A 27,455-nucleotide genomic window follows, 5' to 3' on the forward strand; every position below is an offset into this window, starting at 1 on the left:
GCCAACTGTAACTTCAGCTGTAACGCCAGACACTCGGGCTTTGGTTAAGCATTTCAAAATGAAAAATAAAATTAGGGCTTTTCATTAGTAATAAGACATTTTCTGAATTATTTCCTATGAAAATTCCCCCATCATTGGTTAATAAAAAATCTGAACAAAACTCATGAGACAATTTCTGTTGAGAGATACCATTTGTAATACTGATTTATGGTGGTTTAGCACATATATGCCTATTGAGGTTTCACAACAAAGAAAACTGCAATTAATTGTGTGCTATGATATATTCGCTTGACTGATCACATTTTTAATTGCTGAATAAACCACAACAAAAATGATTCAACCTTCTGTTTTGCTTAAGCGTCTGTGAGTGTGTGCGTGAACCTCCTGTTTTGCTTAAGCGTCTGAGTGTGTGCGTGCGTGCGTGCGTGCGTGTGGTGGGAGAAAGGAGATGTACAATAGAAGCTCAGAATTCATTTGTTTTAATTATGTATGGAGGCAAATATTTATTTAAAGTGAAAGGAAAATTTCATCATAAATATTTATAAATATTTCTGATACTCATTTTATTATAAATGCATTGCAGACTGATATGAATTAGCAGGGCAAGTATCATGACAGACCTTCATAAATGCATACATCTGTCTACCACATTTGCATGTTTTTCTGCCTGTCCAGATGTGCAGTGATACATATTACCACCAGCAAAAAGCCATCAGCTGGGAGGAGTAAACCGTGCTGAAAAGGTGCGTATATATAAAAGGTATTTTTGCACATGATATGTCCGGCGACACCTGAGAGGTAAATTACAGCAGAAGTGCAGAAGCTTGTCCTTCCCCAGTCACAGTTAGACATTCTGAGGCATGTTGATATTCTGACTGATATTCTAGCAGTGTGCTCTGCTTATTCTGTAGTGAGCACAGCTTTCATTAGCAACAGGGGCAATTTGTGTAGTGTACATATTCCCAAAACAGTGCCACACTTATATTTTGCATGTTTAACAGGGACATTCCCTTCCAGCAAGCTTTGCACAGGTAAAACGTCTGCTGACTTTAGAAAGTATGCAAGCACAAATTAATTTTAATCACTATTTGTACCGCAGTAAAGATGATCAATGAGAGCAATGTACTTTCTCATACCTTTCTCATAGTATTCCTTTGTAAAGTACCTGATTGACTTGTGCTTATCGTTCTGCTCTTCTACAGTGATCGAGTGTGTGCCCTCCACTCCATGATTTATTTATTGTAAAAATGTGAATACAAAACAGAAGAATCAGTAGCTAAAGGGGTATAAGAAGCTCCTCCACAGTAACCAGAGAATAGGAGACTGCAGGCTGCTCTGTGTGTCTGAGGGAATCACTTTTCCCCATTATATCTTCATCCATCTCCGTATGATAGATCAGGCTACCCTGGCTACCGTGGTGATGGATGCCACGGTGATAGATGCTGTGGAGATAGATGCCGGCTGCCTTCCAGGGCCCTTTTCCAATGAATGTGCAGCGCGGAGGGGGAGCAGGGCGGAAGATGGGAGTTAATGGCAAAACAAGGGGTATGGGAGAGCCCAATTGAATTCTCTACAAGCACTAGATTAATAGTGTTTCAATCCAATTCCAGCGACTAAACTGTTTTTCACTTGGGTGGGCTTCTGTGCCGGGGGGGGGGGGGGGGTTGGTGGGGGGGCCCCCGATCGGGGCAGAGGCTCCTGATTGATGATGGTGGGGAGGAAGAGAGGGGGGGCCCACCTGATCTCGTTGGGGATCTCATCCTCCTCGTACTTGTTCTTGTTCTTCCAGTAGAAGAGCGTCACCACCACCAGCAGAGAACAGATGATGACCGCCAGGATCCCCGTGGCAATGGTGCCCGCAATGAGACCCAAATTCTGGGCCTGAGCTGAGAGGGAGGGAGCAAGGGAAAGAAAGAAGGGACAATAAAGAGAGAGAGAAAGCGAGAGAGTGAGGGATTCAGTGAGAGGAGGGAAAAAGAAGAAAGAGAGATAAGTCAGAGAGAAAGTGAGGGAGTGAGAGGAGGGAAGGTATGAGAGAAGAGAAAGGGAGGAGAGGGAGAGAGTAAATGATAGAGAAAAGGAGGGAGAAAAGATAGGGAGTGAGAGAATGCATTCAGGATGTGGTGCTTGTAGTCTATCGTGTTCCTGGTATGAATCAGTGGGGCTCAGACAGGTCTATATCCTCTCAATACACACACTGTTTTCTCCCCGTGGTTTTTACCTGTAATCCACAAGTGGATTTCTCAGCTAAGTCTAATTTCGATTTAGGCAGACCACAGCTATCACCACAAGCCAGTAATGCACATACATACATACTGTACCACGCATACCAGTTACATACCGTTTGCATGCGTGTGTGTGTGTGTATGTATGCGTGTAAAATATATATATATATATAGTCATTAAATAAATGTTTTCCTGTTTCTACATTGATTATGCAATGTTTTTTCTGAGGGAAGATAATTGTACTCTTTAATTGAATTAGCAGTTTGCACCACTCAAGATTAAATATTAAATATATAAGATTTAATATCCAAAAACATTTTTTTAAAATACCATCCCAATTAGCTCTTTGCGGCCAACACGCAGCACTGGTTTCTTTTTAAAGATAAAAACTGACTTGAAGAAGACTCCCCACAAAATTGCTACTGCAGCCTACAGCTTAATCAGGTCCATTCTGTGAGCCTGCACAGAAATATGTTATTGCGCACATTACGAAAACAACTTCACGAGTAATGGCAAAGGTTTCAATAAGAACAGTAATACTGGCCTGGCACTGGCTGACATAAAAACAGTATCGTTAACATATATGGAGTGGAACGTGGGCAACTCTGTGGTCTTGCTTTATTACGAGTGTCAGTGAAAGGTGGCGAAACCGCATTGCATTTAACGGAGACGCAGCTTCAGCAGTGGGAGCGAAATCATGAGAAACTCGGAAGATTTGCGTGTGCGTTTGCCGTTCCGTGTAGTTAATCAGTTACCTCGGGTCCAGTTGAACTATGCGTTGTTCCCTCACTTGGACAGTACTTCTTAGGGTTTCGCATACTTGTCCTGGTTATGGTTATCACTTGTTAGTCGCTCTGGATAATGTCTGCAATGCTGATGTAGTAATGAGGAGGACGAGCGCACTCGCTCTCCTCACCAGCCTGCACGCGCTGCACAGGGCCTCCCGTTCTCTATACGGGCCTCACCATCTGCCTTTGGGCTAATCCGGTCACTCATTCACGTCTCCCGGCATCTGGATTCCACAGTGCATTAACGTGAGAGGAGCAGACTCTCTGAGCTGACAGACAGACGCCGTATTTCCTTAACGAGTTTGGCCGAGCTTTGAGCCGAGAGTTTAACCGCGCGGCTTTGCCGCCGTGCGAATGCTGTGCCACACCACGCCGAACCACACCGCACTGGAGAGAGGAGCTATCGGTATAATGCGTCTGTGGTGTGTGAGTATACAGATGGATGAATGCAGACTTCCCCAGATTAGAGTCAGGCCTGGTACACTGACTCCCTCCCGGTGTTCAGGTGGAGTCCCACACTTACGCGCCACGACCTGCAGGTTCAGGACGCAGGAACTGGTTCCGATGGCGTTGGACGCTGTACACTGGTACAGGCCTGAGTTTCCCACGCTGATGTTCCGTAATGCTACTGTGCCTTGCATCTGGTCTGAAGACAAATTGATCTGCGTTAAAAGTGAATTTGGGATTCCGAGTGCAGTTCAACATGAGAAGAAATAAGCAACAGCAAAGGATGGTTACAACATCAATGGCAAATAAATGACATTTACATTGTACATTTACAAATTGCTCAAATGAGAATTCATGTATTACGACTGAACCCATTACCCAAGATTTCTAAATGCAGCACAGCTAAGAAATAATAAAAACATAATTAACTTTTTAATGTTCCACCTGCTAACAGAGGTCCAGAAGTAAAAAGTCCTCCCCAGTATTTTGTTCCAATCACCTGCATTTGCTAATTGGCACAATTCATCAGGCAGTAGGTAGAACTAATTAGTGAAATCAGCTGTCTTAGTTTATGAGTGGAAGAAATACAGGGCAGGACTTTTACTTTCTGACCCCTGGACTTTTCACTTCTGCCTGCTAGTCACAATCTTATTTAATTAAAGATATTAAAGAAGAGAATCTGCCTTAAGTTAGAATGTAATGTTGATGACACATCATCATGGACATGCCTGCTTTTATGTTTTTTTCTTTTTTATCACATCCTGTAAGACAGTGGTTCCCAACCCTGTTCCTGGAGGTCTACTAGATCCTGTAGATTTTCATTTCAACCCTAATTTGGCACATCTGACTCTACTAATTATCAGCTCAATGAGATCTCTAGCTGTTGCATGACATGCTTTGTTAAGGTTTGAGTGATAACCAACAGAATGGTAGATCTCCAGGAACAGGGTTGGGAACCACTACTGTAACAACTAGTACAAATCAGTGAAATACCAAGTTGTAATTTTCAAACTGAGCTCTCCTCCAAGCACATATATTTGTAAACAGACATCAAACACTCAGTCTTGCCACGGAGCTAAGCTACCCTTGCTCTATGTAAGAGAGTTTGTGTGTTTGTAGTATAAACCAGCCCCTTTCTACATCAGAGTGTGTGTGCTCATGGCAAACCAGCCCCATTCTACATGAGGGAGCGAAAGAGTGTGTGTGCTTGTGGTGAAGCGTACATTCATACTACAGCCAAGGTATACGTCTAATGTTCATTGCGCTTCTTCCAGGTGCAATTCACTGTTCAAAACATCATTATGCTGCTGCCCTCAAGAGAAAGCTTTTGGGAACACAAACTGAGCATACAAGTGTGCATTTCACCAAGGGCTGCAGCACACAGGTCTTTAGCATGGTAGCCTCACACAGAGCCATGGTGTTTGGCCCTGTGCATCTGTGCAGTCTAAGGACAGCACAGAGAGGACAGCTTGTGTCAATGGAAGCAGCATAAGAGGCTGAGTCAACTGCACAGCTGGAGAGAAGAGCCAGGGAAAAGCACCAGACAGCTCAGTCACCAACAGACACAGACACACGCAGACACACACAAACACACACACACACACACACACATACAGACACATGCAAACACACACACACACACATACAGAAACACACACACACACACACACACACATACAGACACATGCAGACACACACACACGGACGTGCACGCTACCATTCTTTTTCTCTCACTCTATCTCCCTCACACACACCCACACTCACACGCACCTACTACAGTGGGGAGTGGGGTGGGACACTTCACATACGTGTCATTTACAGCTACGCGTCATTTACCAGCAAACGCGGGGCAAAAGGGCACTCCTGCAGACTGCACTTTTATACCTTGCATGGCGGAGTAGGGCAGTTTGGGCACGGACTCCAGCTTCTCCCAGGCATAGGTTGGCGTGGGGATCCCCTCTTCCGAGGAGCACATTAGCATGATATCACTTCCCACATCCAAATTCCCCTGGATCCTACAAGAGGGGGTGGAAGGGGGAACTGGTGCGAGAGAGAGAGAGTAGAATTTTTGAAGTTGAATATTCCATGTTTTCTTTAAATGTAGAGTACATGAGATTTTCTCTGCCCACAATTCTCACAGACTACAAACCATGCATGGAGTCTGAGCCAATGGGAGATTTGTGTACATGAAGTCTGGCCCAATGGGGGATTTGTCCATGGAGTCCGTACCTAGCACGGTGAGGCCGATGACGCCAATATTGCGCCCCCCTCTGTCGGGGAGGTTGTTGACCACGCACTGGTACGTCCCTGTGTCAGAGAGTTGCGTGTTGTTGATGAAAATAGAGGCACTTGTGCTGGGCATGGTGGTGGCAAAGCCCACTCTTCCACTCAGCTGATTGGGTATGGTGAATACCTGGCCACCCTGGTAGATGATCACCTGGTAAAAACAAAAAACAGCGAACAGAGGCATCACTCATTACAAATATTTGAAATAACGACGATTAATATTTTGAGTATTACTTTGAGCATTATGAGCATCTTATGTTCACTGTCAGAGCAGGTACACCAATTTCCAGCCACAGAGTACATAGTACACCAGTATCTTTGAAATCATAAAAATCTTAGGAAACAGCTAATGCTACCACTGCTAGGTAATTGAAATGAGTCGGTAATTGTACGCACAATGCAATGCAGTTCTGAGTTAGCAATGCTTGGCCATTTGGTGTAGTAAGCATAACTATACCCTTTCATGCCAGATAAATCATAATAGCACTGTATTTCATTAAAATAAACATATTATTGGGGGAAGGGGGAGGCAAAGACCAGGTATGTATATTTCATTGGTATTAGACATACGGAGATAACCGTTAATGTGTGATGGTGACAGCTAGACTCTAAAAAGTATTATTTGTCATTGTGTACTACAGAGCAACAGCCACAAGAGGGGGATGTTGCATAAAAACAAACTACATGAATCACAGAGTGGACAAAAAGATTGAACAGCAATGCCTATTGCGAACAAAATTACACTACCAGTGTACTGGGTGTTTATTATATCATTGCCATTCTTACAACAAGTTATATGATTCACATAAAATGGTGCTGTCATATTATTCCAATACCATAAAAAAGTAGGATTTTAGAATACATCCTTATTAAAATATATATAACAACATACATCAGTACTCCAATATATTCACTGTGGTATAGATAATGGAGCAACCATTTGATCAACACCAATGATAAACTTTTATTGCATTTCATTGGAATATGAGCAATAACAGATAATCTTCTAAACTCTTGTCACTGCAGATTAAAGATGATGCTCCAAGTGCCTGGCGGTGAATATAACAGGAGTATCTGTCTTCTATGGCACAAAAACACACAAACCGCCACACTGGCAGGAAAGAGAGCTTTCAACAATGCATGCTTCTATTGATTTGACGGGTGAGGAAATTTTAGCTATCAAACCGGAGAGAATTTGGTCCTTTTGAAACTTTTTTTCTTTTTGACCCTTTGACCCTTATCAAACCAACCACAATTACACATCTGAATCTACCTAGCCTGTCTACCCTGCATGCATGGTTGGACCGCTAAAAGCACGTGTAGCGGTGATGTCCAAACACTCGAGCGAACAGCTTCGCGGAGCCGGCCGACACGCAGTCCCATTTGCAGCGGTGTTTAACCGCACGTGAAGCGCAATTTCGTGATTTCCCCGCGTGCGTGGCACACTTTGTCCTCTTTGGCGCGGTTGAGCGGGCAAGCCCGTCAGCAGCGATGCGATTTCAAACGCTATCACTTTACCCGGCTCCCTCCCGTGCATCTGATCCCGCTAGTCAGCTCTCCCAAATCGTCAGCCGAGCGGAATCATGAAATGTTGTCCGTAAGGAGCAGAATAACACAACCTCAGTTACACGCACTTCCAGAATGATTTCTTAGAGAGATAATGGGATTTTAGAGAGAGAGAGAGAGAGAGAGAGAGAGAGAATGACAGACTACCCTTCCACAGCGTGGTGCTGATTTCCCAAAGGGTTGTACAGGTGGAGGGAACTGGCAGGATTATGTGACCTTTGACTGTAATCTCCATGTTCTAACGAAACGATACACTTCGGTACACACGTACACACTGGACGGCCTCGCCTGGAACCCTTCATCACCCCCCACCGAATGCCAAGGGGGGGGGGGGGGGGGGTCTCAGAGGTCAAACTCCATTTACAGAAGATGCCAGCTATCCCATGCCGGAGACGGGCTCACAGGCTCCTTCTGAAAGTGCTGGGCGCCACCAGCTGGTGACAGTGCTGCTTGTTTACCGCACACCTGGGACTTCACCCGGGGCTTCCCACAGTAGGCTTTATTAGAGGAAAAATCCAACACGAACAGATTGGGCCTGAGCTAAACAAACACACAGATTCTGCTGGCAGTGTGCGTATATCTTAAAGCTGGATAGTAAATGTCACAGTGCCATCAGCTGTGGGGTAGTAATTGCACTCCTGACCAAAAGGTTGTAGGATCAGTGAGACTGAAACCTGAACTGATTTGGTGAATAATCAACTGACTAAAATGGTGGAAAATCTGTAAAATGAATGAATGATTAAATGAATGAATGAATGAATGAATGAATGAATAAGGTTAATGCACTAAGGAATGGTCTGTTTACATGTGAAACCCAGGAAAAAGACTGTGTTAAACGTGTTTTAAAGTGTTAAACATTCCACTCTGTAATCCTCCTGTTTATTATTTATGTGTACGCAGTACGTCAAATCAAACCCTTTCTCCAGGGAAGAATAAAATGAGTGTTTTTATTCTATTAAAATATCAATGCTCCTTGCATAAATGTTTATCTGAACACTCTCAATAGGATATGGTAAATTGAGCATCAACTTGTAAACATTCCCTGAGATTAACACAAGCTAAAAGCTTCCTATGGTGAAGACTGTTTTAAGCATGGTTGATACATTTGATTATGATAATTACTTAATTTTGTATTGGGAGATAAATGACTTCCGCTGTGCAAAAAGCATTATTTGAATTATAGTGTGTGGTTCTGTGGATTGACATGGGGCCTAATTACTGCCTGACATTTGAAGTAATAATGACGGCCTCTTTCCTGAATGCACGCATTGCTACAGTATCTCCTAATTAAAAGTCAGGAAGATGCCAAAATGGGAGTGACTAAGGAAACAAAGCCTCCATATAGTAATTAAACAAAGCCCGTTCCAACAATTTCGACAATATTGTCCGTGACTGGATTACAATCGCATAGCAGATGCTCTGATCCAGAGCGACAAATGGATGTGGAGAACATCAGTGTTCGTCATTTTCAAAAAGCGAAATCATTTATCAGTAGGCATTTAAAATTCCATCCAAATGTTTGAACTTAAGCCTGACCTGCTTTTCAAGGCATGCATACATCCCCCTCCCCCATTCAGTCTGATTGAACGGACTGCCCTTTACTTGAACTATATTTTTGAGGAATGCAGTGACGTCACCAGTTCAGGACGTGTCATGGGATTGCCGCTGCTGTTCTGTGTGCCACGGCTAACAATTAAAGTGCCTACTGAATGACTGCTCGAGAAAAGAGTAATTAGAAAGGGTCCATCTGTGCAGCGGGTCGCTTCTTTCTCCCTCCCTCCTGCGAGGCTGTAGGCCTGCGGTCAGCTCAGCGTCGAGGTTTACCTCAAATTTAAATACGCCTGCCATTGGCTGCCTGCATCCTCCTCTTCAGCACCAGATACAGGATTAAACTCCAATCTCTGCTCTCCATGGCGCTGGTTTCCATCCAACCAGGATTTACCTTACATCTCTCCACGCTCATCGCCACGGCGACTGCCAAGACGGCATGCTATTCGCCAAGGCAGACACAGCGTCGTTTAATTTCGTTTTTTCAGCTGCTCTCATTTTGTTTCCCAGAAAGACGCCCGCCATAAATCAACATGCGAAAAGAACTCAATCAAATATTCAATTAAAAATACAAAAAGCCAGCTGCAATATATAATTGTACCATTTTTGTCAGAGTGAAATCATTTTAAATAAGAACAGCAGCGTGCTCAAACTACACAAAAGCACTTTTGGCTCCACTAACTAGCTTAAAATAAACTTCCTAAAGGATGTGAAATTAGCATTTTGTAATATGCCCTACCCCCACAGAGATTCGTACTCAGTAAATTAGTGCAGAATTCGGTACACACAACTATGATTCAGTCTTGCATATAATACAATTTCATAAAATCCCATCTCATTTGGTTATTTATTAATTATTCATAATCAGTTTTCTACTTTAATTGAGATAATGTTTAACTTGTCAACAGACCACTGCGAGTTTGCATGTTCTTCCCGTGTCCGTGTGGGTTTCCTCCAGGTACACCAGTTTCCTCCCACAGTCCAAAGACATGCAGGTAGGCTAAATTGGAGACTCTAAATTGTCCATAGGTATGAGTGTGTGAGAGAATGATGAGTGAATGGTGTGTGTGCCCTACGACAGATTGGAGGCATGTCCAGGGTGTATTCCTGCCTCTCGCCCACTACGATCTTTACTTCACTCTAGTGTGTTTTTCTGCACCTCTGCATCTTGAACTGATGCACTTGTTGTACGTTGCTCTGGATAAGAGCGTCTGCTAAATGCCTGTAATGTAATGTAATGTAATGTAAACCGTTAAGCTTAATATTTATAAATGATCTACTGCGTGCTCTGAAGTCCTAAAAGTGCCATGATGGATTTTTAATGCTTTAAGTCTGGAACGTTTGCTGCACAAATAGGGTAAACTGTCACTGTGAAAGACAATACCTCTTGTTGGAACAGCATTGTATATAATATTTATACTGCAATAAAGAGGCAGTACAGTATATTTACCAAAGAGCAAGAACAAAAGATGGGAGAGCAGGAGAAGATGGGAATTGAGAGCTATGCATTCATTCAGAGTGCTCATCACATTTAGTTCCATTCCATTCAGAGTATCAATCAAATTCAGTGTCCATCACATTCATAGAGTATCCATCACATTCAGAGAGTGCCTAGTCATTCATGTGACTACACTACTATTTACAGGACAGTAGCTCACTGCTAAATTTAAACACATTCTGTTTACTCAAATGTTTTATGCAATCCTTGACTGTTTAAAGAAATGGCCCAAGAAATGGTCAGCATGTAATCCTGACTTTTATTTACAATTCAACGAAAGTGTAATAGAACATAACACAGTTTGGAAATTTTATTTAACGATTACAGAACTTGCTAAACTGTGCTGTGGAAAAACAGTGATGGAGTAAAAACCATATATTCTTGCAGACGTACTTCAAAGGGGGTTTGTGTGAACATGCGCCAGTGTGTGTGCCTGCTTATGCTTGCATATTTGTGTGTGTGCGTGTACTTGTGCACGTTTATGTGTGCATGTGTCTATGTGTGTGCATATGTGTAGATGTGTACGTGTGCATGTGTGTGTGCACGTGTGTACGTGTGTGCGCACATGCATGCGCTTGTGTACTATGTGTGCCTATGTGTGTGTATGTGTCTGGCATGTGTGTACATGTGCATGCGCTTGTGTACTATGTGTGCCTGTGTGTGTGTGTTTGGTGTGTGTGTACATGTGCTTGTGTACTACATGTGCCTATGTGTGTGCATGTGTTTGGCGTGTGTGTGTGTATGTGTAAACAGTAACTGTATAAAGCCCTACCATGGACTTAGGTTAATTAGTGCAGAAGATCGCTGTACTGCAGGTTAAAAGTGTGTGTGTGTGTGTCGGGGGGGGGGGGGGTAAGGGAGTCACAGCTCACAGCTGCACAGGAGAAAACAGAGCAGAAATAGCTGGGAGGTGCAGCTCTGCGACTCTTTTCCACAGTGAACAGAGAGGACACAAATCCACATTTATTGAATGTGCAGGGTACACATTTAGTGAGAGTTAGTGCGTAGGGTACAGGTTTACTGATGTAGTGTGTAGGGAACAGGTTTAGTGAGAGGTAGAGTGTAGAGTACAGGTTTAGTGAGAGGTAGTGTGTAAGGTGCAGGTTTAGTGAGAGGTACTGTGTAGGTGAGTACTCAGGTGAGTACAGAAGCAGTAGGGTGCAGACGGAAAGGATGCTGGGGTCGTGTGGTACCTGAACAGGCTGGTGTGCGTTGGACAGTGGGGTGACCATCCAGATGATGTTGAGGCTGTTGAGGGCTGCTCTGGTGGTGAAGGTGCAGGGTAAGAGAGCGGTCTGGCCCCGGGCCACCTGGACACTGCTCTGACTCACCGTCACCTCCAGGGCTCTGGAGAAGCCTACAGGGCACACAAACATGGGCCTGATTAACAACCAGCGCTAAAATGAGTAATACTGTAAAAACATGCAAAATGAATAATTACTTCAGTACTGCTTTCCTTAATGGTATCCAGGAAATATGAGCCCGTGAGGAGTAGCTGGTTTCTAATAATTAATGATGCATGAAATACTGTTGGTTAGTCTGTACGCTTCATCGGTAATACTGTGATGAGTTCCTCGCTTTCTCTCTCTCTGTCTCTGCCTCGCTCTCTATCTCTGTCACACACACACACACACTTGCATGCTTAATCTGGGGCCATGCTTGCAGATGTTTTAGAAGGGTCTGACACAAAACCACCAACTCTACAGATCCCCATTGGTTCTACAGAAATTGCAGGAAGAAATTTGGCTGCATCTATAAGTGTACCCTCCTCTTCAAAAGGCTCCGAACCAAAGCTTTCTCTTGCCAGAGGCACACACAAGCCGGGGTCTCTCTGACGGCTTCATCCACCATTTCACATGCCTCTCAAAATCACCCCAAATCCTCTGCCTCCCTTAGTTGGTGCACCTGTTTCCATGGCTTGGCTCGGCAGAATACTGTGGGGATGGATTTGTTCTCGTCATGCTTTTATGAACCCAAATGGCGCCGCAGAACGGGCTGACGCGTTTATGTGGTGGTCAGCCACGCGGAACAATTTGAACAGGGATCGCTCAAATCACTCTGTTTCCAGTGGGGCTCCCAGCTCCACTGGTGCTACATTGTGCCAAAAATCGCTTGTTGTTGATTGGCTGCATTAACTTGTTTCTAACAATGATTGTGTGATATGGGCGCATTCTGGCAAATAGGTACCACTGTGAGCTGATATCAGGCAGTTAAGCTAATAACATGAAATGCATTCCATTTTGCTACCTGGAATGCATGTTGCTAGGTAAAATTTGAAAAAAAAAAAAACATCTTGGTAATCAAGAGGAGTCCAAATATAATTAAGATAGATAAAAGACTCTCTTTTAAAAGCAGTGATGAAATGTGAGTGTTTGGATGTCAGGGGAGGGATGCGGAGGAAATAGATGTGATCTGTACTATTTAAGGGCAGGAGCAAAAACGGTAACATGCTGCCATCAGCAACAAAATGTTTCAAAGGCATGAAGACCATAAACCTCGCGCCAGCAAATAAACTAGTTCGGAAAAGTAAAAGGGCAAATAAAAGGTATAGAGAATACAGAAGCTCAAAACTGAACGTGCGAAACTGCTGATGTTCAACCTGGAGACTGCAAATATTCAAGTGTGAGAAATACAGGCACTAAAAATAGAGGACCTCTCCGATGCAGAAAGACTAAACTAGCATCCTGCTGTGCGGCCACGGAACAGCAAAGAGCAGCATATGACAGCCTGCTGTCATCATATCCCTACTGTTTTTGCACAATCTAAATGCATTAAGGGTTAAATTGGGTTAGCCCTCCCAACATAATATATCCTTGCTCAAGGCCCAGTGCGAGTAATCTTATCTGAAGCTGGTAAGGAGCACAATGCCAGTAATTAAATTATACAAATTGTGCATGTTTGGAGTCCTTGGCTGCCGTGGTGCACTGCGATAACAGTAACGAGCCACGCAGATAGGAGCACGCCAGTACCCAGCTGCCACCACGCCGCCCATTCTCCCCAAATCCGCATCCTACGCCTCCCTTCCTCCAGCAGATCGCTGGGCCTCCAGCTACGTCTCCAGGAGGAGTGAGAACGAGCGGGGGGGTGAAGCCCACGCATTCGGTGTCTGAGCGACGGGTCTTAGCGGCACAGCGGCCGGAGACCGACAAACACGTTAACGTGAAGTACGTTAGAACTCGGCCCATCAGAGACAAAAGCGCTCTGCGGAAGGGAAATCAAACGTCACTGATAAATCAAAACGAGTGTCACTAAAAAAAACACTGTTATGTTGATTCTATGGTGATGGTGATTATGATGATTTTCATGTTCTTTTGCTGCTGCAGATTCTGAGTAAAACAGAAAGAAACAGGAACAGCCAGCATTTTAAAGTCTTGCGAACACACCAGCAGAAAACTGGATGGACGTCTGGGACCCAAATAGTTTAATTTTGAGTCTGAGAAATGTGACACTCAAGCACCAGCTGAGCACTTTATGGAACACGTTTTGCTGTTCAAGCATGTCGCATATAGCTCAAAAAAAAAATCAGGCTAGGTTTTCATCTTTAATGTGATGTAGGCAGCAGGATTGCACAACTGGTACGTGACTCGTTTGAAATAAAAGGATTGCTTGGCTGAAAAAGGAAGTTTGATGGCCAGTGTCAGGCGATGAAGTAAGAAAAATTATAAATAAAAATCTGTTCTCATTTGAACACAGGAACATGTTCTTGCTGCCCAAGTTACAGCAGAAAATGACAGCTCAGCAGTAATGCACACTTAATTTGTCATCATGCATTATTTAAACCTACGTGCTCTACTACGCTGAACTAATTTCAACGTATGTCACTAACACACTGCGCACAAACTGCACTTACGGACAAGTTTTCAGCTCCTAGTAAATAATAAATAAAATTTATTTTTGAAATACTTTTCAACCTTTAGAATCCCCATGCTAATATGTCGCTGTAGGAAATCCATGGCTTTTTTTAGCTTAAAAAATGACTTTTTTTTGATGACAAAGCATGATCGGCCATTTCAAACTGTTACATATTGTAATTAGTCCAGCTGGTTTCTGTCTGCATGTGACAGCACACTGTATCAAAGGCCAGGAGCCAGAACACCCACAGAGCGATATATCACCGTCTATCCCAAAATAGCTCCTATTGTAAATCAGCAGATTTACAGTGCATTCATGCTGTTTGAAACCATTTAGCCCAAGTCTAGCATCTGTTTAAATGGTAGTAATTCTCAAACACAGAAGTAATTCTCTCATAGAATAAGTGGCTTAAAACAAGGCAATACCAATGGCATCATTTCACCACTCGGTGATTAAAAAAGTACCATTTGTGCATTAGTGGTATTGCCCCAGTTTGAATGGGAATTTGGCTTGTGGCTTGGCTACGCAAGCGCTAGCATGCTGTTAGACATCCTAGCTACTGCTGGATCAGCTCCTCAGAACAATGTGGCATCAGGTGACCACAGGGAACCACCAGTTTTTCTGTTGATTATTTACTGAATTACTGTGGTGATCGTAAATAAAGCAAATTCTGAACAATGTTGAAATGGAAGACATTCAAAGTTAAAGGAAAACAATACAAACAAAATGGAAATGTAAAGTCTGACAAGGTTTTGAGGGAATGATGCAGTGTATCACTACCAGAGTACAATGTGTTTGGAGCTCTATAACGTCAGACGCTAATTAGTGAAGTCAGAAGCTTCAATTATGAAGCATTCCAGGATGCAGAAGGTCACCAATGTTGCGATCAAATTACATGTAGATACTGAATATTTCTTCACACTTCGGCTATTTCTAATCATTGGTGTGGTAGCCGTTCGTAGATAGGTACGACGACCCCAGAAGCACATCACAGGTCCATAAATTTTGTCCAGCTTACATTTTCAGCTTAGAATGAAATTTTTTTATATGTATCTTGTTTTGTAAGTTGTGTTTGAAGGTAACACAGAGAATATTTTTATTTCATTGACTGCTGAACCATGCTTCACAGTTCGTAAAGGTCGATACTGAAAAAAATGAAGCTTTCACACAGAACCTCGCATACCACATGGTGTAAAACGAGATTTCCACACACACTCAATACATTTCAAGAAGAACTGTGAAAAACAGACTGTGTGCAACATGTAGACAATAAGTACTACATATTGCTCATAATATCCCATGAGCAGGTTATTCAGGCATGTGGAAAGGTTAGTTCAAAGTTATTTTGGCCAAATATGTATATGGACGTACAAAAATACTGCCAGACATGGCCAGAGTGCCAGAAGACCAGATTTGGAAGGCCGACACCGCCCTGCCTGTTTTTGGCACCCACTTCGGCAGCACAGAATACCAACATGTATTAGTCATCTGACATATCAGAGTATGAATTTCACCTTCAAAATCAAATGAAGCCTTCAAATTAAACTACCCGCAGTCATCCAGAGGCTGATGGACTTAAGGAGCACTTCAGAAAAACCCTAAAAAGCAGCCTATTCAGTGTAGGTTCGTATCGAAGAGGACAGGGACAAATGGCTGCCCTTCATCCTGTTTGTGTGCAATGAGGTTGGAATTGACCAGCTGACAAGGCAAGGCTTCCCCTTCAGTGGAAACAGGGTGGGGTCAAAAGTGCTCCAAAAAGGTGCTGGTGAGAGCTATGGAGAACCTGTGTTATTGGTACACTGGCCACAAGGAGTAACAGGACCAGAAGAATCGGTCCTGTTACTGTAAGGCCAGGAAGGCAAGGCAAGGAGACTCAGGTTGATCATATCAATCTACTGAATGACTGGAAGGATCACGAGAAAGCTGAATTTTACATTCTTAGTCAAAAAGGTGGAGGAAAAAGATGAAGCAAATACAGTAGACCAGCATCCTTGGCCACCCACACCTCAGAAAGAGCAGAGTCACACCATAGGGGACAAGCAGCAAGCTCTCTGACAGGCATTTGATACCCAGTCCTGTTCCAATTCCAATGGTATAATAGGGTCATTGAGCCTTCCCTGAGGTCCGAGATACAGACTATGAGTGATCTGGGAGCCACTGAACCATCACAGAGTGAGTAGAGCAATCCAATCCCCTGGTCCTGGTTTCTGAGTAAAATTGGGTCTCTGCAATGTACTGACTTCCAAAAGGTCAATGCCAGATCCTATATGATGCCGATCCTTTACCTCGAACTGATCTCCAGGAGAAGATTGGCAGTACTATATAGGCTACCACTTTATATCACCACCCCAGGAAGAAACTCTAAAGGCTACTGAAAGGCACCCCTTGAGGAGAAGTACTTTGGGTACCCCCAGTACTAGGTGCCATGGAATATAAGATGTGACAGCCAAAGTAGCTTAACTAGGTGTTACTTTTACTTTTTTGCTAAAAAGTTATCTGTGGAATTGACATTCCTCAAACCACAAACAACTGGCTAATAGCCTACTGGCTGTATCCTTCAAATTTTCCTAAAGACCAGCCAAAGAGACAATGATGGGCCTCAGACACACTGGTACACCTGACACTCTTTTGCATCAAAAACATTCATTTCTTCCGTATCTCAGATCCAAAAAAGGAAATCCAGCCTGACACGCCATAACCAACGCACCACAGTGGAAGCCATTCACTTTAGGAATTAAAGGACCTCAAGGCCAGATGGAAGCCAAAACAGCTTATCTTCCCAAACTCCTACAGTTCTGCATTTTTTATTTCTTTCTGCTTTCACACAGAGCAGCTGACAAATCTCATCCAAAATGTTAGATTAGACAGGACAAGAGTCTGAGAGCTTAAGCCACTGTAACTCGATATATTACTTAAGTGTGAAGGAACACAAGCTGCACAGGCTGTTTTCGTTCATTACTGATAAGTCTGAAGGAACACACAGGATGCACGGGCAATTTTGGTGCATTACTCTGGTACCTTGCATTACCTTGTCTCTGGTCTTATTTGGCCTACTTTTTAAACTACCCCTGCTTTGGTTCATATGTTATGCATTTTAATTGGCTGATCCCTATTTAATGAGAGCTTTCCGATGCCCAGTTTCCCTTTCTGTATAGTGCACTGAGCTCCACAGGTCATTGGTGTCTGGCCTGGTGCATATTTCATTAGGCACAGGACTAAATTATTTCAGTAGTGGGGACATCTTAAAATGTCTCTTTTAAAGTCACAAACTGAGAGCTGCAAGGTCCACCAGCTTTCTTCCACCCATGTTTATCTCATTAAAACTTTGTTATTAAACTAAAAGAAGTAGTTGCCTATCGTTGACCTAGATTTTCAGTGTTCAGAATTTACTCTTATTACTGTCACATACAGAAATATCTGAACATGCAGACACTGGTACCAGCAAGTGATTTATTTGTGTCTTTTTGGCCTGAATGATCTGTGGTCTTGGTTTGAATTGATTGTCAGTTTGGTTTGAATGATTTGCAGGTCTCAGATTTAATGTGTGGGTCTTTGTTGTGACAATCTTGGTTGTGATTTACTTGTAGATGTTGGTTGGGAATGATTGTAAGTTTTGGTTGTTATCATTGATTTATATACATATTTACAAATGTACATACTGTGATGTGCAACTGAGACTTTTTACTACATTAGCAGCATAAGACAGAATGCTGTCTCTAACCAAGGAGATTGTGCAGCAGCTAGATTGCATTTTACATGCCATGCAAGCAAGCTACAAACCAAATCAAAATTATTATTATTATTATTATTATTATTATTATTATTATTATTATTAATAGTTTACTAACAGTAGTAGCATTTTTATTGTTCCCTAATTCTGGTATTGAGCTTTTTCTCTTATTTTCACACTGCATGTATAGTTGGCTGTGCATTGCGCTGTGGGGCCTTCAAACCACATGTCCCAACCCTGCTGCCATAACCCAAGCTGAGCGCCCCCTTTAGGCCAGGAAGGTCATCGCTCACCTCGGGGTGAATGATGTCTGAGCCAGTCGGGGAGCCATCCTCTTTGAGTCCTCTTTTGGGCTTGTGGAGTCTCAGAGAGACAACAAGGGCGGGGTCTGTCGCATGCTCGTGTTCTGTTTACTTACAGGCCAGTATGTGGTGTGTGCAATTGATTCTCTTTTCCCAACTTCCTGTTCTGTTTGTTTGCAGTGCTGGGAGCATTCCTTTTTAATCTGCAAACATCCGCTTCTCTCTAACTCCTGTGGCACCCCAGGAGGTGCCCGTGAGGTATAGGAGAATGCGGGGGTTGGGAGGTGGGGGGAGGAGGGGGGGGTATGGGGGTTTTGGGGAGGGGGGTGTACTGGAGGGAGGGTGTGAGCACTACCAGAAGGCGCTAATTGAAAAAGTTACCTGAGACGGTTCTAGCGCGCCCTGCAGCAGCCCCCTTTATAAAGCAGCCGAGCGCGAGGTTTATGTTTATTGATGTTTATTAATGCACCAGAGAAATCGCTCGTGGAATGAAAAAGAGATACAGAACAATAAAGATACTGTGGGCCTCCTGTGATCTCCTTTGTCAACGTGACCGTGCTACCTGTCTTTAGCATCAAAGCTCATGGGGAGGAAAAATCTAGTTCTTCAGGTCATTCAGGTCCTTACTGTAAATGTCGAGCTGTGAGGCTGAGCTTCTTATTCATCAGCCCTCATATTCCGACAGACTGCATCTGCCGTCATTCTTCTGCAATTTAAAACACTTCCAATAAAACATTACTTTGTTTTTTCATCTACATTTCCCAATCATCCCACACAATTTGTGTTAAGCATGATTAGTCTTTTGTTTGTTATATTAAGTGCTATTTATTTTTCTTGTCCACATGCTATACTGTGCAGTGCACGCAGTATTTCTGTAAAAAATAAAACTAAGGAAGGGAGGGATTTAAAGTGAAAGCAGCCCCTCCTCCACCTACATGGACCTTTTACTGAAAAAAACCTCACCTTTTTGGCCAGGTAGGGGGGTAGGAGATTTAAAGTAAGGAGAGGTCACTGGTTTAATTTAACAGCAGCCCTATACTGCAGTTGCTGGCCTTCCCCAAAGCCTATACAACCATCTACCAATCCCACAGCCACTCCAGCGCTTTCCTAGGTGGCAGGAATAATCCTTTTCAGATGACTCTGTAAAAGGACAAAGCCGTCTCCCTATTTAATGCCCTCCCCACCGCCCGCCCCCCCCCCCCCCACCCAAATCCCAGACAACAGGCATGTGAAAATGTGCAGTGGACATACAGTAAAGGCCAGCTCAGCATTGTGTCTGACAGATGGATCAATACTGTATTAGCAATAATCTCCTTTGTGGAGATGGCACTTTCCACTGATCACTGGGGCTGGTGGTTAACTCCTGTAGTGTACCACGGATTAACATCACAGCTGGAGTGGGTGACAGCTGTCTGCGGAAGCGTTGCAATTTCACGCTCAACATAAAACCAATATTACAGTATACTGTTGGGGGGTGGGGGGGAGGGACCGGGACTGAGGTCTAGCTTATTTTCAATGATTAATTACCTGCACTGGAAGTTTTCGATAAGCTTGTTCATTCTGGATTTCCCATTAGTATTTATACAGTAAGCGTAAATTCCCTCTGCACATAAAGGGATAGCACTGCATGAATGCTGCCACGTAATTCCATTTACAGCAGCCATGCTGTAACTGTGTTACATCACCTTGGGTGGGGAAGTAAGACCTGAGGAAAAGAATAGGAGTAGATGCTCCGTCTGTCGGCCTGACCCGCACATATCCCAACGGGTCAGAACCACAGCAAAACCAGCGCCCAGCTTAGGCTAGCCCAGAGAAAGCAGTGCAGCTACACAGAAGCCTCATGGTTCTGAACAAACATGGTATTATTCATGGCTTGGTTTCCAGTGCTCTGGGGCATCACAACACTGCATATTGAGCAGGCGGGGGGGGGGGGGGGATTTCATCTGTGTAAATGGATGAGCCATGATGCCACCCCCCCCCCCCTCCATGGTTGAAACTCAGGTGGATGCAGTAAGGCAGCTGCACACTGGCAGACCGTAAACAATCTCTTTGAACTCATTTTTTTGTTGGTTTTTTTTTGTGAACACAGCCCCCCTCCAACGTAAAGCCCACCCTTCTGATCCTCCCTTCTTTGATGTGAGCACCAGTTTATGTTCAGCACAGAATCCCTGACATTTCAAAAAAGAGAGCTTTATAACACAAAAAAGAAATATTTTAACATTTGGACTGTATTTTCAGTAATGTACTGTACTAGCCAAATTTAGAGCACAGAAAACAGGAACACTCACAAAGGTTGTTTTATGTCTGGCACTTCTCACATGATTATAAGAGAGTGGGGACCAGACTGCCACAGTTCAGAGATGCTACAGAGACCAAATGGGAAGCAGTAATTAATATTTTACAGATAAACAAGGCGGCTAACCCCTCCCCCCACACAAACAAAAGGCCTTGTCTGCATCTGCTGAGCACGCTCATTGGCTGGGGGATTCAGCGGGTCACCGGATGATGTCAGCTGCCTGCCAGAACTTTTCACAGAGCTGTCCCTGCTTAATCGCCCCCCCCCTCCCACCGCACTTCCCTGCATCACCTAGGGAACCTTCTCCCCCAGCACTAAACAGTCTGATCTGTATCAAAGAGAGAGAGAGCAACTGATAGAGCGATTTGCAGCTTTGTGCTGGCGCTCCAAAGCACCCAGTGCCAATGAATAAATAAAAGTGTGCGATGGCTTTGACCAAACATGGCTTCTGGAGCGACAGGGCCCTTGTCACTGTTGCTAGCTGCGTTTTGCACAAATATGGGCTGTCATCAGCGGAGCTTTTTAGCGAGGGTAAATATGGGGGTGGGCCCGGTGTCTGAAAGCTTTCTGGATACTCTAGGGGGAAATGGCCTTTCCCAGCACTCCCGAGTAAAACGCAGCATGCCACGCTGCGTATGAGCATGAACGTAAAGTAGGCCACTGGATCTGCACGGCGGGATTAACCCCTAAAGGCGGGGGCCAGATGCCTGAGCTCAGGGCCTGATGCCGGGCCACGTCTTGGAACCACAGCCAACCCGAAGCACTAGACTAGTGTGTCTGAAGACCCCGCACCTCAGTGGTGACAAGCCAGCCTGTGCTTTCAACAGAGAGATCCTCCACCCCAGTGTGAGTGAAGGAGGTGCTGGCAGGAGGAGCGATGGAGGTCCAGAGTAGAGCAGGGCCAGCTCTTTCACAAGCAGGGCCACTGGAGCGTGAGAGCCAAGGCAGGAGAGGAAAAGTGAAGTGACAAACGTTTGAAAGCTCTGCTCTGCACTTCATGCCCAACGACCAGAGGGATGCAATTGGCTGTCGCTGCAGTGTTCTCAAAGCTCCCAAACTGACCCTCATCAGTTGCTCTGAAGGCACACCACTCTCATTCTCCCTACCCTTAGCTGTCTTGTTCCCCACATAGCCCTATTTTTAGCAGGCGCTATATTGCATGGAGCTCTTCATAACTATATCTATTTTTATCAGGGGAGCAGATATGCCAGTACCTTTCCTAATAATGTGCCTGTCCAGGATTCTGCCATCTTTTATCATTTGTGCTTCATATTTAGCATCCACCCAACACTTTAAATAAAAGTGTCAGTAACATACTGTATTTAATTCAATTATGCAACCAGATATTGATGTGGGAGTCTTAATTACAGATTTGAGGATGCTATTATGAGCTAACGGAGCGACGCTGTTGGCCTTTTTATTGCAAGGCTTAGTGTGCAAACGCTTGATCGACTCCGGATTTCCCTTAATGCACCAGTCAACTTGCATTTTGTTTCCCTAGACCTGTGCCTTGATCTACTTTCTTAGTGCAAAGTAATTTCCCTGTGCATAATGGCCAAGCAGAGACCTCCACCACTGCCGCTCTCCCTTACAGCCTTTCCCTCCGCTATTCCCACCTGCAGGTAAATCGCCCAGCTACTTTTCTGGAGCCTGCAATCATCACGGTCTCACAGGCGGCCTGAATCGGACCCCCAGCTCTGTGCTACAACCACCAGTAACAAAGACGCCTCTGACTTTAGGATGAGCATTTTAAATCGGACATGTCAGAAAGCAGAGGAATCCGGGCTGGCGGGGGAGGGGGCTGGGGCGAGTGACTGCAGGGGAAGGGGGGAGAAAGCATGCAACGTAGAAATACTAGCTCTTTATTCAATAGTAGGGATTCAGTCTAAACTACATAAAACACAACCTGGGTGTTTGTCACACACGTACTGATTTACTAAACTGTTAAGCGTATGAAAAATCTTTTAGCAAATGCAAAACCAATAACATGACCATGACCCCCCGTTTCTGTGAGCTTCTTCCTGCTTCTGTGAGCTTCTCCCTGCTTCTGTGAGCTTCTCCCTGTTTCTGTGAGCTTCTCCCTGTTTCTGTGAGCTTCTCCCTGCTTCTGTGAGCTTCTCCCTGTAGCTGTGAGCTTCTCCCTGCTTCTGTGAGCTTCTCCCTGTTTCTGTGAGCTTCTCCCTGCTTCTGTGAGCTTCTCCCTGCTTCTATGAGCATCTCCTGCTCTGTGAGCTTCTCCCTGCTTCTGTGAGCTTCTCCTGCTTCTGTGAGCTTCTCCTGCTTCTGTGAGCTTCTCCCTGCTTCTATGAGCATCTCCCTGCTTCTGTGAGCTTCTCCCTGCTTCTGTGAGCTTCTCCCTGCTTCTGTGAGCTTCTCCCTGCTTCTGTGAGCTTCTCCCTGCTTCTATGAGCATCTCCCTGCTTCTGTGAGCTTCTCCCTGTTTCTGTGAGCTTCTCCCTGTTTCTGTGAGCTTCTCCCTGTTTCTGTGAGCTTCTCCCTGCTTCTGTGAGCTTCTCCCTGCTTCTATGAGCTTCTCCCTGCTTCTGTGAGCTTCTCCCTGCTTCTGTGAGCTTCTCCCTGCTTCTATGAGCTTCTCCCTGCTTCTATGAGCATCTCCCTGCTGCATTCCTGTGCTAATTAGGGGCAAACTTCCAGAAGTGATCAGAGGGTCTGGGGTGGACAAGGACAAGCCTGCATCTACAGGCCCTCGCTGTGTGCCACTGCGTGTGTACTGTGTCCCAGGGGTAGGCAAGGCCTCACGAGATTTCCTTTTTTTATCCTGCTCATAATTCATTCATTACTTGGCTGTAGTCCTTCTTTGAAAAACGATATCAAATAGCCCGAGAATCACAATGTAAATTAGGCTGGAACTGACCAAAGTCACTGGAAATTGCAGAAATAAACCTAAAACAGTTTGTTTAAGAAAGAAAGACCTGCGTGCATCTAATGGATTAGTGAACAACCAGCCCAAGAGCGAGACGTTCTAATCAGCCCCAGCAGTCGTTTTAAAGATTTCGGCCTTTGTGAACCACAATAATTATGATGCTGATGTGCCACATATTCTATTAGACCCCAGAGACTATTCATACAAATTGTACCAATGTTTCTGTAGGAGCAGAGTCTGATGAAAACAATATTACACGTCTGTTACCAGGGCTTTCTTTCAGCGCTAACATGGTCACCTGTATTATCATCTGAGCCATTTCACTTATATATTAGCATGTCATAAAGGTTATTCTTCATAAAATAAAAATGAAAACACCACTTCTGGTGGGTGGCAGATATGACCACATTTTCATTAATTAATTACGAAGATATTTAAGTAGTGTGCAGTTGGATTGAAATGAGCTTCGGAGACTTTATCATTCTTTAGAGACTTTATCACTTATCATTCTGAAATCACACTCAGGATGGCCAGATTTTATTTTTGTCAAAACATTATGATGCTTCAAAAATGTCTTTTCCAATTAAGGTTTGATGGATGCATGTTTAAAAACAGTGGCTCTCTTGTGTACATTTCCTTATTAGTTCAGATAAACCAGCTCCTCTCTTACAATAATCGAGAATTTAGACTTCCTTTGCCCTTCACCCTGACAACCAGGTGAAGTTGTCGACATTGTAATCTCAGCAACCTCAGAATCCCTCAATAATTTACCCTGTTTTTATTCTACTGATCATCCTGACACTAAGGGAAAACTGCCAACATGTGAGACACAGAGATGCAGCCGCTAAGTTTGGTGAAGAAGCCATTCTCGCATTTTTGAGGGAACCCACCTAATACCTATATTTCATTCCACACTGTACACACATCCTAATTTGGAAAACGTACATTATTGCTAGATTAGTGCCATTTGATTAAACAAAAAGCAAACCACGCAGAGAGATTTCAGCGGTGACCATGAAGTTTTTTTTTTGTCTCTTCTGTGATCTGCAGGCCAAGTGCTGAGCTAGCAGGTGTCAAAGAAGATTCTTATGAATACTGCATGATGCCAAAAATTAGCATTCTATTTTACTGAGATTTAACTGAGATTTAGCTTCCTCCCCACCCATCAGCCCCTGCCCACCTAGCTACTCAGCAGAAATTCTATAAAAAGGTACGTGGACATGCTGAATCTGTACTTTCAGCTTAAGGCATAATATTGAAAAATTTCCAGAAAGTACTTTCTCTCATCATGGTGCAAAAATGCACATAGCCCACACTATAAGACCACCCCTCAACACCGTAAATTAGAAATTAAAAAAAGGATAAAAAACTATTAAAAAATGAATCTGCGGTCGGGGTTCAATCATTATTTAGTATGGGCTCATATAACTTCTGGGTGTTGCGTAACCACTTGCCTCCAAACATACCATTAGCTTGTTTCATCTCACAAGGGTAATCTCTCCACTGCAGTCATTTCACTGGAAGGTCTGGCAATGCATGGTGCAATGGCATTGATATACGTGTGCATGTGTGTTTGTATAAATACGTAAGTATGTGTGTGTGTGTGTATATATATATAATGTATATTTTAAAAATTATAAAATATATAGAATATATTTATTTAGAAAAACAGAATATATTTATATAATTACAGAATATATTTATTTAGAAAAACCTTAGGAAGAGAGTGGTGTACTGGTACAGAGGGATTTGTGTTCTTGCGGTTGGATGTCAGAGGCTGCATTGTGAGAGTAACCAGCTTGTCTGTGGGTGACCTTTCCAGCACAGATAAGAGGCGAGCACAAGGTTGTGTCCCCCTATGCGGCGCGCATCTGTTCATGGGCCCTTGGCAAAGCCATATGGCTCTCCTCCTCCTCCTCCTCCTCCTCCTCCGCAAAACGGAAAGAAGAGAGAAAAACGGGGAAAGGTTCTGCTCGACTGCGCACCAGGGCTGGGGGAAGGGAGACTCAGAGAGCGGCAAAGCCTCCGCTCCGCTTCCAAAATGTGCTCATCTCCTCGGAGGCCGTATCCATAAACGCCGCTCGGAGCCACAGCTAAAAAGGAGGATGATTTTTCAGTCGCTGTAAGATCTACTATACCCCTTCAACCATCAAATTTTATTTGTATAGCGTATTTTACAGCACTTGTCACAATACGCTTTGCAGACAACCCTGGCCTAAACCCCCACAGGAGCAAGCCTAAGGCAACAGTGGCAAGGAAAATCTCCCCTTCTCCTCCCCTCCCTGACCGAAAAACACACACACACCAACACCATCTCTGAAAAACCGTGCCCCGGTGTGTGCGTGCCGTTAAATAATCCGTTAGTCGTTTCAAGAGCCGGGCATTCGCGAAGAGTCCCAGCCTTCCTGCTTGTGAGGTGGCGGTGAATATTTTCTCAGCACCTGTCAATCAGCGCGCAGGAGCGACAGAGACAGAGATCGTCTAGCGGGGTTCTGCGGCGACACGCTCGTCCGCTAGAGACGACGCGCGCGCAGCAGCGCAGCAGCGCATGGCGGGCTGGCCCTGACTGACAGCTGGGGACGGAACAGAGAGGAGAGGGGTGGAACACACCGGAGTATCATTAACCCTGAAAAATGTTATTCTTACTGGCAATATGTTGTTAAAAGAGGAGAGCATTCACATAGATGGAATGAGTAAATTTGTGTAAAGAAAATATATTGATTAAAGGCAAATTTTATTAGCCTTATCTATTAAATTAACAGCAAACACTTGTTTCTAAGTCTTCAGCTTTCATAGTCTGTAAACTGAAACAATAATCTTCCTCATATAAATCCTTAGGCATTAGAATCTCTAGCAGGCAAACCCCAATGCAAGCAGGCATCTCAGAAAGCATTTTAGACTGCACCTGAACTTTGACTGGATCTCAGACTGTGCCTGAACTATGACCGCATTTTAGGATTGAATCTGAAATTAGACTACATCTTAAACTGCTCTTGACCTTAAACTGCATCTTAGACTGTGTCTTAGGCTGCACTTTATTCTGCATCTTAGACTGCACCTGAAATTAGACTGCATCTTATGCTGCACCTGAACTTAAACTTGAACTTGATCTTTAAAATCTTATTTCTACAAACTATAACACTTCAGCTTACACAATGGATATATGATTATCATATTTATTTACATTGTAAAAAATCCACCACTTGAATATATGCGAGTAAATGAAAAACAGAAATAGTATACAACACGCAGAGGAGAAAGAATGCATTATGAACAGTAAAAGCAAAGTAAACTGCAGGTCATAAGACCAAGGCGAGGAGAGACGCGGGTTCGTGCGGCTGCGAGGTGCGACAGTCGAGCTCAGACAGAATCGCACGGGCGCCAGTGCGTTCCGAGCTCCACGCGCTGTCACACTCGAAAATTAAGCGATAATTGCGTGCGTAGTCACGCAGAACCGCAACCTTCTCAGACCCCCGTAGAGAGAGAGGCGGGCTCACCGCAGCCTGCGATGTTAGCCTCGTTGGCTTCGCCCACTTCCATTGGCTGTGCCGTTCCCCCTTCCCTCCCTTGCGCCGCCCAAAATAAACACATTCATTCTCTAATTAACATCCACACAAGGCAGACTATTTCTGTCTGATATGAAGCCCATTGAGAGCACATGACTCAGAATACATGTTCACACCATTTTAACCTCCTCAAAAGATCCCATTATGTGCCAAAGTGATTTTTGTAATAATAATAATAAAAAAAACATGTGCTATAGCTACAGTAATATAACAAAAGTGTCAGATGGCATCCAAGTACTCATTGCACTATTGACATTCTTTCACACTGATGAAAAAAGGACTGCATTATACAAACACATCTGAATGCAGTTACATCATACTTACAAATTTACAATTAGCGAATGAGACGTGGTCAAAGAGAAAGCTTAAGTATTATTTAAAGAGTGAAGGTATTTCAGCTGCACTCTGCAGAAACAGCAGGCGGACAGCGTGCAAAGAATAGCTGAAGCAAAACGGAGAACGCAGT

General features: G+C 44.0%; 1 protein-coding gene across 3 annotated transcripts in view; it reads right to left on the reverse strand.

Moving 5' to 3' along the window:
• The window catches only part of igsf11 (immunoglobulin superfamily member 11), an 86,292-nt gene that overhangs the window by 5,637 nt on the left and 53,200 nt on the right, over positions 1-27,455 (reverse strand). For all 3 annotated transcript variants that reach the window (XM_064301903.1, XM_064301901.1, XM_064301904.1), the window contains 5 exons: positions 11,553-11,716; positions 5,691-5,898; positions 5,346-5,501; positions 3,538-3,660; positions 1,739-1,886 (listed from right to left, as the gene is read on the reverse strand). In XM_064301903.1, the coding sequence (XP_064157973.1) occupies positions 1,739-1,886; positions 3,538-3,660; positions 5,346-5,501; positions 5,691-5,898; positions 11,553-11,716 (799 nt within the window). The remainder of the gene's footprint in view (positions 1-1,738; positions 1,887-3,537; positions 3,661-5,345; positions 5,502-5,690; positions 5,899-11,552; positions 11,717-27,455) is intronic.

The sequence above is a fragment of the Anguilla rostrata genome, chromosome 12 (genome assembly GCF_018555375.3).
Source record: "Anguilla rostrata isolate EN2019 chromosome 12, ASM1855537v3, whole genome shotgun sequence".
Taxonomy (NCBI): domain Eukaryota; kingdom Metazoa; phylum Chordata; class Actinopteri; order Anguilliformes; family Anguillidae; genus Anguilla; species Anguilla rostrata.